The sequence below is a fragment of the Cyprinus carpio genome, chromosome A7 (genome assembly GCF_018340385.1).
Source record: "Cyprinus carpio isolate SPL01 chromosome A7, ASM1834038v1, whole genome shotgun sequence".
Classification (NCBI taxonomy): Eukaryota; Metazoa; Chordata; class Actinopteri; order Cypriniformes; family Cyprinidae; genus Cyprinus; species Cyprinus carpio.
This window is the reverse complement of record NC_056578.1, coordinates 13,672,588-13,685,804: the sequence shown is the minus strand read 5'-3', so window position 1 is coordinate 13,685,804 and position 13,217 is coordinate 13,672,588. Positions and strand designations below refer to the sequence as shown.

The 13,217-nt window shown below is 37.1% G+C and overlaps 1 protein-coding gene across 1 annotated transcript; it reads right to left on the bottom strand.

Annotated features, from left to right (window-relative positions):
* Positions 1 to 805: 805 nt before the first annotated feature.
* LOC109057234 (glycogen phosphorylase, muscle form-like) lies at positions 806 to 12,750 on the bottom strand. The gene is made up of 20 exons (XM_042759767.1): positions 12,366 to 12,750; positions 9,461 to 9,562; positions 8,663 to 8,741; positions 8,469 to 8,572; positions 8,245 to 8,376; positions 7,414 to 7,525; positions 7,141 to 7,223; positions 6,895 to 7,038; positions 6,612 to 6,704; positions 5,948 to 6,094; positions 5,491 to 5,654; positions 4,687 to 4,801; positions 4,379 to 4,480; positions 4,138 to 4,285; positions 3,914 to 3,972; positions 3,691 to 3,832; positions 3,406 to 3,613; positions 3,042 to 3,176; positions 2,819 to 2,885; positions 806 to 2,117 (listed from the first exon to the last, which is right to left on the bottom strand). Exons 1-20 carry the CDS (start codon positions 12,606 to 12,608, stop codon positions 1,968 to 1,970), a joined length of 2,529 nt encoding a protein of 842 aa, XP_042615701.1. The 5' UTR covers positions 12,609 to 12,750; the 3' UTR covers positions 806 to 1,967.
* Positions 12,751 to 13,217: the final 467 nt, after the last annotated feature.

Sequence of the window (13,217 nt, the reverse complement as noted above, 5' to 3'; positions counted from 1 at the left end):
AATATTTTCAGATTTAATTGATTTCTTTCCCAAAATGCATAAAATATGAGACATCAATGTTTCAGGAGTTTAGGTCACAGAACAGGACATATGCTTATTTGATAACTGTTTTATTTCTTATTTGGGTTGATGTACTTGCTTTATTTTTTAAGATTAACTGTTTTTTCCAAAGGCATTGTTAGATGCCAGTGTTTCCTGACATATTTTCCATGCAAAGATTTGATTTCAAAAACAGTATCATTTAACTATATCTTATGATTTTAAATCCGTATTTAACCTACTGTAGGGTTAACCCTGTCTGGTTTAAATGTTTGAAAATGATTAACAGTTCATTAACATTCATTAGAAATTTAGAAAAGAAATCAAATGTAATCAGTTACATCACTTTAATAAAGTAATTGAAATAGTTACACTACTTATTACATTTTAAATAGGGTAACTTGTAATCTGTAACTTATTATAAAGTAACTTTCCCAACACTGTGTGTGTATGTGTGTGTGTGTTAAGTTTTTAATTCTTTCATTCAGCAAGGATGCAGGATATATTGATCAAAAGTGAGAGAAAAGACTACATTTTAACAAAATTTAGCTTTGTCATCACCAGAATAAATTACAATATATTACAATTTAAAAAAAACATCTATTTTAAATTACAATAATTGTTCACAATAAACTGTTTTTATTGTATTTTTATCAAATAAATGCAGCATTCATAAGCTCACTTTTCAATGAAGTGTACATTAACCTTTCTGTATTAAGTCATCTGCAAAACGAACATAAGAATACTTGCAAAAAGCAGAAACAGCTATTAATCACTTAATCTTAATCACTTTATTTCATTTTGTCACTCTTCAAGGGCATCAGCAGGACTGTTTGGTGTTTGCTGTCACCCACAATACAAGCAAAACATTCAGACAGAACAAAGAAGGGGAATGAAGGGGATGGTGGCAGCTGAAGCTGCGAACAAAATAAGTTGCAGGTTAGGTTCAGTCCATGTAGGGGAGACATAAATAAACCACCATCCATTATCACTAAACCAGGAATTTATGTCTAGTTTAATTGCGGATTTGAAGTATTGTCTGCTAAATAGCCACTTACATTTGTTTCCTATTCTAAATAAATAAGTCTATCATAATATATCTGAGTAAATACATTTCTGAATCTTTAACAGTTTTCTGCAGGTCTAATGTGAAAACCAGAGCTGCAACAGGAAAGAACTACAGTAAACCTGAGGACAAAAGTGACAGATCATATCTAAAGTGCTAAAGTGAGGAGCTCAAGTTATGAGCATCAACAGGCCAATGAAAGACGGGCAGAGATATAGACCTAAACATACACAAACAACCCTCGCATGGTTAAGGCAGGTAGTTTCAAGCAGTCAGAATACATGACGGACATCTCAACAGGTATTTTATATTGGTTATGACTGTTATTGTACCATATTTGAACTCATTAAAGGCCGGATTGTTCATGTAATAACTGCCTGTCAGAAATTAAAATAGAGTATACGTGATTTTTCATCATCAGTCTAAGATTTGAGTCTAAAAACACACACACACACACACACCCACACACACACACACAAAAAATAAATAAAATGGTGGTTTCTTAAACTGTTTCCATAACAGTCATCATCATGCTGTGATATGTGGCAAAATAAGTTTTGAAATACACAGTGTATATTCGGTTCTCCAGGATGAGGCTGTGCTATTCTGCTGGCATGTGGATAGACAAAAACATAAAAAAAAAACAAAAAGAAAACACATATACTGTATATAAACATGCCACAAAGCTAGACCAGGGATGCAGAGAAGTTGTGAGGTATTCTGGCTGTCTGACGGCAAGATGAAGTAACATCTCCTATGACATGTCACTGTTAAAATCACCTTAATACATCTTCACAATGGTAAATAAACTGAATGTGAGAACAGCTATAACAAAAGGAAGATTTTGTTGATGTGGAACAACTTAGCGGGGATCGTCTGGAGCTGCGATCTTCTCCAGACTAGGCTCCATGCCCCAGATCTCACGAGCGTACTGGCCGATGGTGCGGTCGCTGGAGAATTTGCCACAGCCAGCAATGTTGTGGATGACCATCTTGGTCCATTCTTTAGTATTCTGTTTGAGAATGAGGAAGAGGAGCAAGTTTCAAACAAGTCAGCTCCTGCATTGTTTTTTTTTTTTTTGTTGTTGTGAGTAAAAGCCCTTTAAAGCATAACATTAAATCAGAAGTGAATTATATGACATATTTGCAAATAAACTTGTGTTCTTTCACTGATGGAACAGCCATCTTGAATTTAAAGCCCCGACTGGAGTGTATTCCTAATTAAATAATAACTTATGCACATATCTTCTTCTTCTTCTTCAGGTAAAATGGACCAAAAATATGAACCACTCATCTTGTTCACACACACTACCATTCAAATGTTTGGGAAAAATACAGTAAAAACAGTAATATTATTAAATGTTATTATTACCCATTTAAAATAATGGTTTTCTATTCTAATATATTTTAAAATGTAATTTATTCCTGCAAAGCTGAATTTAGAGCAGCCATTACTTCCATCTTCAGTGTCACAAGATCCTTCAGAAATCATTCTAATATGCTGATTTGGTGCTAAAGAAACATTTTATTATTACCAACTGATGAAAACAGCACTTCTTAATATTTTTGTTGAACTTGTGATACTTTTTTTCAGGATTTTTAAGAGATTTTGTTCTCTTAAACATTAAATATCACCTACCCCAAACGAAAGGCTTTTGGCAAAAGACTCTACCTGAAATACGCCGAAACATTAAAAAAAAAGTATAATACAAACCTTATACAGGGCGCTGACTTTCTCCTGACATTGAATGTAGTCTTCATAGTCAGCAAACACCTTGAATTCGATCACACCAGACAACCAACATTTTTAACAATTTATATCATCAGTGTTAAACTGTGACTGTATGAGAAAGGGACTGAAAAAGGACAGATATATCCAAAAAATATAAATAAAAGAGAGACATAGCACTAGGATTTGTTGTTGTTGTTTTTCTTACCTGTCATGGCACATCAGCATCTTAACAATGTCTTTAAACTGATCCGGCTCTCCAGGGCTGAAGAATCCTCCAGAGATCTGATCAATGGCTTGCTTCAGTTCTGGAATGCGGTTATAATACTCCAAAGCATCATATCTAGAAACAAACCAACTTCAGCTAAGTCAAGCAGAACTGTTTCCGATACCCTCATTTGTACCCTTTCCTCCAGTAGAATAAAATTGACCGCATTTTAATTTTATTTTGCTAATGCCCACATCTCTTTTTAAGTGGATGAATGTTTCATAAAATACATTTAAATGGATAAAGCTTTTATAAACATTAACAAATGAATGCACTAAAACTTAATTGAAGCTTGCTTTGTCACCCTTTCTTATCCAGAGCTTCCACATCCTTCACTCTCATGCCGAAGATGAAGAGGTTCTCTTCTCCTGCCTCTTCTGCCATCTCCACGTTAGCCCCATCCATGGTGCCGATGGTCAGAGCTCCATTCAGCATGAACTTCATGTTACCTGTTCCAGAAGCTTCTGTTCCTGCTGTGGAGATCTGCTCAGACAGGTCAGCTGCAGGGATGACTGTAGAAAGAGAGAAAGAAGTGTGAGTGAATCAATAATACAGGAAGCTGGTCCAATAATAAAAAAATCAATCCTACCTTTCTCAGCCAGTGTGACCCTGTAGTTCTCAAGGAAGATGACTTTCAGACGATCTCCCACCACACTATCATTATTTACCACTTCTCCAATTGCTGTGATCAGCTTGATGATCATCTTAGCTGTGTGATACCCAGGAGCGGCTTGAAGATGCATGATTTAGCCAATTAGTGTTCAGAGTTTGGTAGAACACATCTTATTGGTCAGTGAAGCGATCACTCTCACCTTGCCTCCAATCATTATGGTCCTAGGAGTCCAGGCCTTGTTGGGCTCCTTCTTGATGCCTGATCACACAAAATAGTAAAGTTAAGTAGACTATCTTTGGAAAGAAATACTAGCTTGCTATTCCAAACTTTCTAGTAGCACGCTAGATATTCATTACTTGGTATCACCATTGTATGAGAAGCGTGTAAAACTAGAGCAAGCTGTTTCCTGTTTCCGCAACTTACGATTGTAGAGGGTGATGATGTGCAGACAGTTCAGCAGCTGTCTTTTGTATTCATGGATCCTCTTCACTTGGACATCAAACATGGAGTTTGGGTTGATTTTTACCTTGAATTGTTCTTCTAGATGCACTGCAAATTTCAGCTTATTTTCCTGCAAATGGCAAAGCAACATAACACGATGTCCATCAAGGATCATGTAGAATATGAGCTAAATTTCACTCTGAATGTGATTTTTTTGTCTCACCTGTTTGACATTGGCAATGTCTCGAATGAAAGCATCATCATCCACAAACTTCAAGAGGCTCTTCAGCTGGCTCAGGTCGCGGATATAGTCCTCTCCAATTCTCTAATTATTAACACAAGACAGGGACTTTCAGTCAACACTGACTTAAATTTCACAGTGTTTCTCTCATGAAGTTCATGAATGGCTTTCAAAGGCTTGGACTAAAAGATGTATTAACTACGGTTATCATACTTTTTATATGTTCTCACAGTAGTGTTCCTTACCTGTTAATAATACATGTATTTTTTTTATCATGAAATGATCCTTACCTCAGCGATAACCTCAGCCAGTCCAGGGTTACACATGACGAGCCAGCGACGAGGTGTGATACCATTGGTCTTGTTCTGAAACTTCTGTGGGTCCACATCATAGAAGTCCTTAAAACTGTACAAAAAAATAACCCCAACAAATTAGACAGGACTATTTTAGAGCTGTAAACATCTCTGAGTTATTCACCAGGACTAAACACTATATGAAATTATGGTAATGACAGACATATTATGTTGATTTAAACAGTATTTGGACGTTTAAGATGCAAATGTATGAATGTCATTGCTGTGGACAAGTATGCTTATGTTGTATTTTCTGCAAGTAAATGCTCATGGTCAAAATATTGGGCTTTTTTGAGGGAAATTATACTTTTGTTTAGCAAGGATTTATTAAATTGATCAAAAGTGACAGTAAAGACATTTATAACTTTACAAAATATTTCTATTTTTAGGGTTTCCACAAAAATATTAAGCAGTGCAACTGTTTTCAACATTGAAAATAATATGAAATGTTCCTTGAGCGCCTTGAGTAATGCCTGCTGAAAATTCAGCTTTGCCATCACAGGAATAAATGACATTTAAAAAAAATATTAAAATTTAAAATGAAAATTGTAATAGTATTTCACAGTATAGCTATTTTTACTGTATTTTTGATCAAATAAATGCAGCCTAGATGAGAAACATTTTTAAGATGCATTAAAAATCTTACTGTATACATTTTGTATACATTTTTAAATGTGGCTTAAGTGTCCAAATACTTTTTTTGGGCCACTGTGTTGTAATATAAAGCATTAAGAGACATACACAGTATCTTTAATAATGTCTGAGTGGATTTGTGCCACGCCATTGACTGCGTGAGAGCCAACGATGCAGAGATGAGCCATGTTAATCTTCTTCTGACCGCCCTCCTCAACAAGAGACATGCGTCTCAAACGATCATGATCACCAGGGTAGAGCGCAGAGATCCTCTGAAAAACAAGACAGAAGATGCAAGGTCAAAACAGAGTCTAACAGGCGGGAAAGTACATGGGAAGTTACATTCCTTCATCTGCGATTTACTGGATGCTGAGTCATGTTGAGCAGAAGAGGTTGTTTATATAACATCACTGTGCAGTTTACTCCTTATTTGGAGTGAATACAGTCCTACAGTCCAAATGCAATTACTGATCTCCCAACCCCCTCAAAAAACATCAAATTCATTTTTGATCTACAAGTACATTTCAAATGCAATGTGCCAAGAAAAGAACATCTGTTCCCAGACCTCCAGGTGACGTCGGTTAACCTCGTAGATGATCTCTAGGTGACGGGGCAGAAGGTTTTGGAACAGATCGACAGGCCAGCGTTCCAGAGCTTCTGGTAACACAGTGTGGTTTGTATATGCACAAGTACGCACAGTGATGTCCCAAGCCTGAGAAGAAAGAGAAAGACAGAGTGCAGGCAGAGTGAGAGAAAAACTGAACATTAGAAGAGGCAAAAAGAATACACTACGGTGTAGGTCCATGTGGGTAAAATTAAATAGACACTTAGTCATAGTTTGGAAAACTTCTACTGTGGTGAAAGGAAACTACAACACATATATTTTTGCATTCCCAAAAAAGAAAAAAGTATTGAGAGATTGATTACAGTGGTCAAAAGACAGAAAGGTGTCAAATTTGTCGTCACTCCCTCAGCAGTAGTAATATAACACAAAGTATTTATAAATGTACATTAAATGCAAAAATAAAAAAACAGATTTCCAATTTAAATAACTGTTTAAACATGTCATCACAATCAGTAAAAGGGCTCCATTCTATAAATCAGCAAATTTAAACGATGTCCTCATATTACCCTTATTAATCAATTTAATAGTCCTACACTACAGCTTGACTGCATGTCTCTTTTTTGAGCATGATAAATGACAAGATGACCAGGAATTTCCAGCTTACCGTGTCCCAGGTTAGTTTCTCATCATCTATCAGTATTCTCATCAGTTCAGGGATGGCCAGCGCAGGATGAGTGTCATTCAGCTGTATAGCAACCTGAACAAAACAGGTTTTTAAATGTGAAATTCCTTCATTGGTAGTAATTTTGTTTAGGCCAATGCATTAAGTTTTATTGTTCAGTATTATTAATGTGAATAAATCACACCAGATATGACGAGAACTGTGTTGAATGTTCTCTACAGTCCAGTGTGTTAACATGAAAGAAAGAGCTCCAGAGCTGTCTTACCTTATCTGGCAGTGTGGTCAGATCCATGCGCACTACCTCAGTCGAGCCAAACTTGGAGGCTTTGAACCTGCGGATGATGTCCTGGAGAGTCGCAGCCACCACAAAATACTCCTGCTTCAGACGCAACTCTTTCCCCTCAAAGAACTGACATATACAAACAGGAGGATCTGTTTACATTTAGGCTCCAAGAGTCACGAGTTTTGTTTCTTAATATGAATCACTTGGGTGGACTTGAGCTGCACTCACATTGTCATTAGGGTAAAGCACACGGGAGATGTTCTCAGCTAGGTTCTTGTCCAGAACGGCCTGGATGTATCCACCAACATTAACTGTTTAGGCAAACAGAAATTCTGTTATAAGATCTAAGGCTTGAAGACACAGCTTGTACTTCCAATCAAGAGTTTTTTTTTTATGAATTACATTTACATGTAATACTAGATATTTACAGAATGATAAATGAATGATAAGGCTTGTGGGCTTGTCTGACGATCATTCTTTGATTGACTGAAGAAAACTCACAGTCTTTGAGGTGGAATTCACATGGAGCTTTGGCAGACCAGAGCCTCATTGTGTTAACAATGTTGTTTCTGTATCCTGGGACAGGTGTGTCATAGGGAAGGGCAAGGATGACCTGGTGAATCAAACAGGTACAGATGTAATGGGAAAATGTACAGATACAGTACATCTGATATAATGACACAGTTTGGGTCTTGCTTTGGTTGTTGGTTGTTCTGCTATAGGCTCTACTGAGCTCCCTGATGTAGACTACCATTCAAAAGATTGGGGTCAGTAAGATTTTTTAATGTTTTTTTGTAAAAAGTCTCTTACACTCATCAAGGATTCCTTTATATGATCAAAAAATACAATAAAACGGTAATATTGCGAAATATTTTTACAAATTAAATCAACAGTTTTCTCTTTTAATATATTTTAAAAATGTAACTTATTCCTGTGATGGCAAAGCTAAATTTTCAGCAGCCATAACTCCAGTCTTTAATGTCAGAAATAATTTTAATGTGATAAACTGATGGTTTATTATTATTATGAATATTATATTATGCTTAATATTTTTGTGGAAACAAAGACTTTTTTTTTTCAGGATTCTTTGATGAATAGAAAGTTCAAAAGAACTTTATTTGTTTGAAATATAAATCTTTTGTAATTATAAAAGTCTTTATTATCAATTTAATGTCTATATGTGTAATACAAGTATTAATGTCTTTCAAAAAAATCTTACTGGCCCCAAACTTGAATGGTCGTGTACAAGTAAAAATGAGATTGTATTTTAAAATGTGAATAATGGCTTTTCCATTCCAAATAAATGCAAATACATGGTTTATTTGCTCTCACCTGTGTGTCCACCCATTTCACTCCATCAGGGTTGTGCTCCACTCGACCATAGAAATGCACAGGACGCATGTATTCAGGTCGGGCTTTTTCCCAAGGATTGCCATAACGCAGCCAATCATCTGCTTCCTCCACCTGTCAGATGATGTCAGTCATTTACCCAGAGCCAAATGCACCAAGAGCGGTGAAATACATTTCACTGAGATAGTGTTGCAAGTAAGTTTTACCTGCCAGCCATTCACGACTTTCTGATTAAATATTCCAAACTCATATCGGATTCCATATCCATATGCTGCCAGGCCCAAGGTTGCCATGGAGTCCAGGAAACAAGCTGCAGAATAAAGTGATTTAAAGCACCATCCCGTAAACACAAGCCCTCTATTAATCTTATGATCAGCACATTTAAAGAGACTAAGTTCACCTGCCAGTCGACCAAGGCCTCCATTGCCCAGGCCAGCATCCTCCTCCATGTCCTGCAGCTCCTCCATATCCAGACCCAGCTGAGAAGAAACAGAATATGAGAGCAAGAAGAAACCTAAGAAGGTATGTAACCTCTGAGAGCACGAAGCATGCCATGTTGCCTGGTTTCATCTTTTATCAAACACATATTTGTAGGTATTCTCAGCATAGCAGTGCGTATCTAGTAGAATGAATCATATCCTAATTAGAATTAAAGAATGGCAACTGATCCAAGATTAGCAGTATTACAATGCATATACACACAGATCTAGATCACTTCCATAAGCTCTTTTTTTATAGCTCCTTATTTATTATTATGGTACCACTGGTGATGATGGTGACTGATAATGACCTCTTTCTTTATACAAAATTTTATTTTTTAAAGGTAAAGCATTGATGTGAATGGAATACTAACAGATAATTACACACAATTCATTCACTTCCTTATAGATACTGCATAGACGAGTGGTTCTCAATTCCGGTTGTGGCTAGAAGGAATACAGGAAAAACCAGAAGCTAACAATAAATAGAATTTTCTACCTGTTAGATTGTGTTTTATTAAGGACTACATCTACCCCTTACAATAATGCAAATATAGTAATTATTGTTGTACAGTGTGAGAAAAATTACACTATATTGATGTGCGCATGCACAGTAGTTTTCGGTGTATGCCATCTACTGCAAAGCTGTACTCAGAAATACTTCATCACTGCAGCACTCAATTTGCTATTAGTGTTCAGTTGTACATATCTCCTCTCACCTGATAGGTGGCCTCGTCACAGGCATTCTCCAAAGCTAAGTTTACCATGGTGTTTTGAAGGGTCCGCCCCATGTAGAATTCCAGAGAGAGATAGTACACACGCTAGAGGTGAGATAAAAGAGTAAAGATAATAACAATTTAAAATAGAGCGTTTTTTTTTTTTTTTAAGTTTTTATATTTAACACCAACAGCTGAGCGCCGTTTAGAAGTAGGAGCCATAAAAGCCCTTGCTCCTGAGCAGACTAGCCTATCTAGTGACAAGCATTATTGTGACAAGTGCACAACACAAGCCTGATCTGTACTGCATGTCTGAGACCTCACTGACCGCCACTGCAAAACATTCAATCACTGAAGGTCGCACAATGACAACTATCATGGAGTATTTGCTAGTGCACGAAAAAATAGATTGTAATATTTAGTCTCTTGTCTATAAATAACAAAGGTTAGGACTGAAGAATGTTTGTGTACTGTGTCTCTGACACGTTGCTCATGTAAAAATAGCACCATTAGCTGTCAGCATTTAAGGTTGAACACTCCGTCAGGATGCCAGAGAAATTCCAAATACAAAGAAAGAGTATCCAATACCCTTCGATTATTATAATTATTTTTATTTTGTTTAATTTAAGACTGACAGTGTTTTAGCTCTTTATTTTATAATTTAAAAAAAGAAAAGAAAATAGAATTTTACATTTTCTGTAGAAATTATGTGTACTTGCAAAGTAGGTATGCTCACGATTTAGGATAACTTATGCATGTTTGAGTATAATACTGTCAGTGGTTAACATCACTTAAAATTCAAGTTGCTAATAAGGTCTATAATTATAGTCTATTAGAGATTGCTAAGACATGTGACCAACTGGGCGGCAACGTCATCAGAACGCAAAGAATTATGGGTATGTTTGGCCAGTTTACATGGGTTGGCATAACAGGCTAGTGTTCTGGCATGAAAATAATGAACAATTAGCGTGAAAAACAGAATATAATCGTACAAAATGCAGCGGACTAAAGAAAACATTGTCGTACCATACCGCCTAAAACTAAATCCTAATGCAAAGACGAGATATGACGAGAAAAAAAGGGAATCAAAAGACTGGATCCTTACGAGCAGAGCGACTGGTCAAGGGACGTCAAACTGTTGCCCAACTTCCAGCACCCATATATTTACAACTACATGATACTAAGTGTTAGTGCATACACACACGAAGTTTTCTATGGACTTTTTAATAATGTAAATGTATTCATCTAAATGTGTTTACATGTTAAATATGTAAAGAAACTTAAATTAAGTTGGATTGTTACTACTATTTAAGTTATGTAATTGTGTTTGCAACCAAAGAACACTGATTTTGCACAATTCTTTCTTAATACAGATAAAGGAGGCAGAATTTCATTCGGTCTTTGTGTATTTTATTTACAGACATGGCTAAAAATCATTACATCTGAGAAGAGACATTGCAAAATCTTTTGGAAAACAATAAACATTTACATATTAGATGTGAGCATGGTATATAATTCTCCAAAAAGGCTTGAACCGGTCTGTGTTCGTGACTTTGACCTCAGTATGGCCGAGGTACAGAGAAGGGGTCCAGTCAGGATCTCACTCCAACATTTCATAGGCAGGTTTGCCTGCAAACACAGTCACCAAATAAATTGCTATGTAGCCTAGATTTACAACATTTAAAACTGATTAACCGTTACGCTTTAGTACGTTGGTAACTTAAGCTAATGGTCTGGTTAAGTCAAACTAAAACACGCTGGTTTTTGCCCACAACATAACATTTACAGAGAGTAATTGTAACTTACCTTTGTGAAAATGCTTTGAACACACCATCGTGTGTGGTGGAGTGTTATCGAAGGTAATCTTGGGCTCCTTACTGCTGCTATCCATGCCATTCGTCAACTATTTGTCACCTCTGAAACATGGCTTGTACTATTATTTTTTCCACGCTGGAAAACGATAAAAGGATATTCCGTTCTTATGCTTTACGCCACTTCTATTCCAGTTTATAGCGTTCTTCCCTCCATGCATAGAAGTCTGGCGCGTTATGTTTGTGCCGCGGTTTCCCAAAATGCTTTGCGTTTACCACTGGGAATACGTCATGATGACGACACATTAGCAATCTCTATACATATATAAAGTATATAAACTAGCTGCATTGTGGCAACACCAGACCTTCTCTTTCCGGTTTTAGGACTGAACCAATCACAATTCTGTATGAAAATAAACACAGGAAAGAAAACCAATCACAATAATGCATGCAAGAATTATTATGACAACAACAACTATTCAATCAATAGAAGATTTTTAAACTTAAATCTAAACGTGTTACGTTTATAAAAATAAAAACCGTATCAAATGCTGAAATTATGCAGAAAACTTGTTTTTGCTGAATTTTTTGTAAATTCAGCGGTTCAGTGCAGCAATTTCATCGATCTTTCCAATTGGCAATAAGAAAAATTAAACTGTTAGGTCTACTTGTTTTAACCAAGATGTGCATATATTATTATTATTATTTTCGAACTCGCACGCTCGACAATTATTCAATAACAATTCGACCTGTTGATACAGTTGTCAAGGGCACACAGTAAAGCTCTTCCAATACATTCGTGTCAATTGATCTGCAGAACACCGAATGCAGGCATGAAGTCATTAAAGATTATGCAATTGCTGGAAAAAAATAAATAAATAAAATTTTGCCATCTGCCGAAACATTAGCTTTAAGCGGCATTTCCTGGTGCAATATAAATACCACAGTATTACACTTGCAAGAAAAATAGAAATGTATATTTTCGCATTTTGCAATGTTGCGGCTCTACTGCGGTTGTGTGGTTCGCCCCCTCCTCCCGTCTGTCGGTGGTGTACGTGCGGCCCCGGACTTGAAACTGCGGCATTTGACTTTCTTACTTTCGGGTCTTTCTCGTAGTAATGCTGCTGCGTCCGGATCCATCTTCCCACCAAATGGTCGCGGACGGTGTGCGCCAGGGCGAAGTAGTAGTCGCGCTTCGTTGCAACATTTCGGTCCTTAACCAAAGTGAAGTGCAGATGGCGATTAAAATTGGTCTTGAGGTCTGCGACGTTTTCAACCCCGGCGAGACCTCGCACGGAAATTTGCTTCCTCTTCTCTTGGTCCGTTAGTGGCTTGGACATCTTGTATATTGTTATATAATAGTAGGTTTCGTGCACCGGGGATATTAGTCAACGTGATGCCTCCTGCGTTTGTTGCGACGCGCGTCACCGTGATCTCCAGCAGATGCTTCAGGGTCAAGCGCGCTCATTGGCGGCGCGAACTCCCCTCTATACATCGCTGGCTAAGCGATATTTACAGGCTGGTCCTGGGCGGGTCATAATAAAGTCAGGCAAAGGCGAGTTTATTTATATAGCAATATAGAACAAAACAAAGAAATACAGAACAGAAATTCGACTTTGCGCGTGGAGGTTGGTTAAGTTGATAAAGGTTAATGCAGTAGGGGTCCCAGAAGACAGCTGCGCGACTGCACACAAACGAATGTTTTAAAAGTTGCCCACTCTGAAAGGCACTGAATGATTCGCACACTGCTAACCGAGATGACAGGACCCAAGATAAAAAGTTTGAGGGCACCAGTTTCACTTAATGCACTCGCAAAATCTTAACAACCTTACAAAGTTTCTAAGTTTTATGCTGTAACAATGCAGAATTTGCATGCAGAACTCCCAGAATGAACCAACTTGATGTCATCCATCAAAGTCCCCTGAACCACCATATAACTGCAGGCTCTT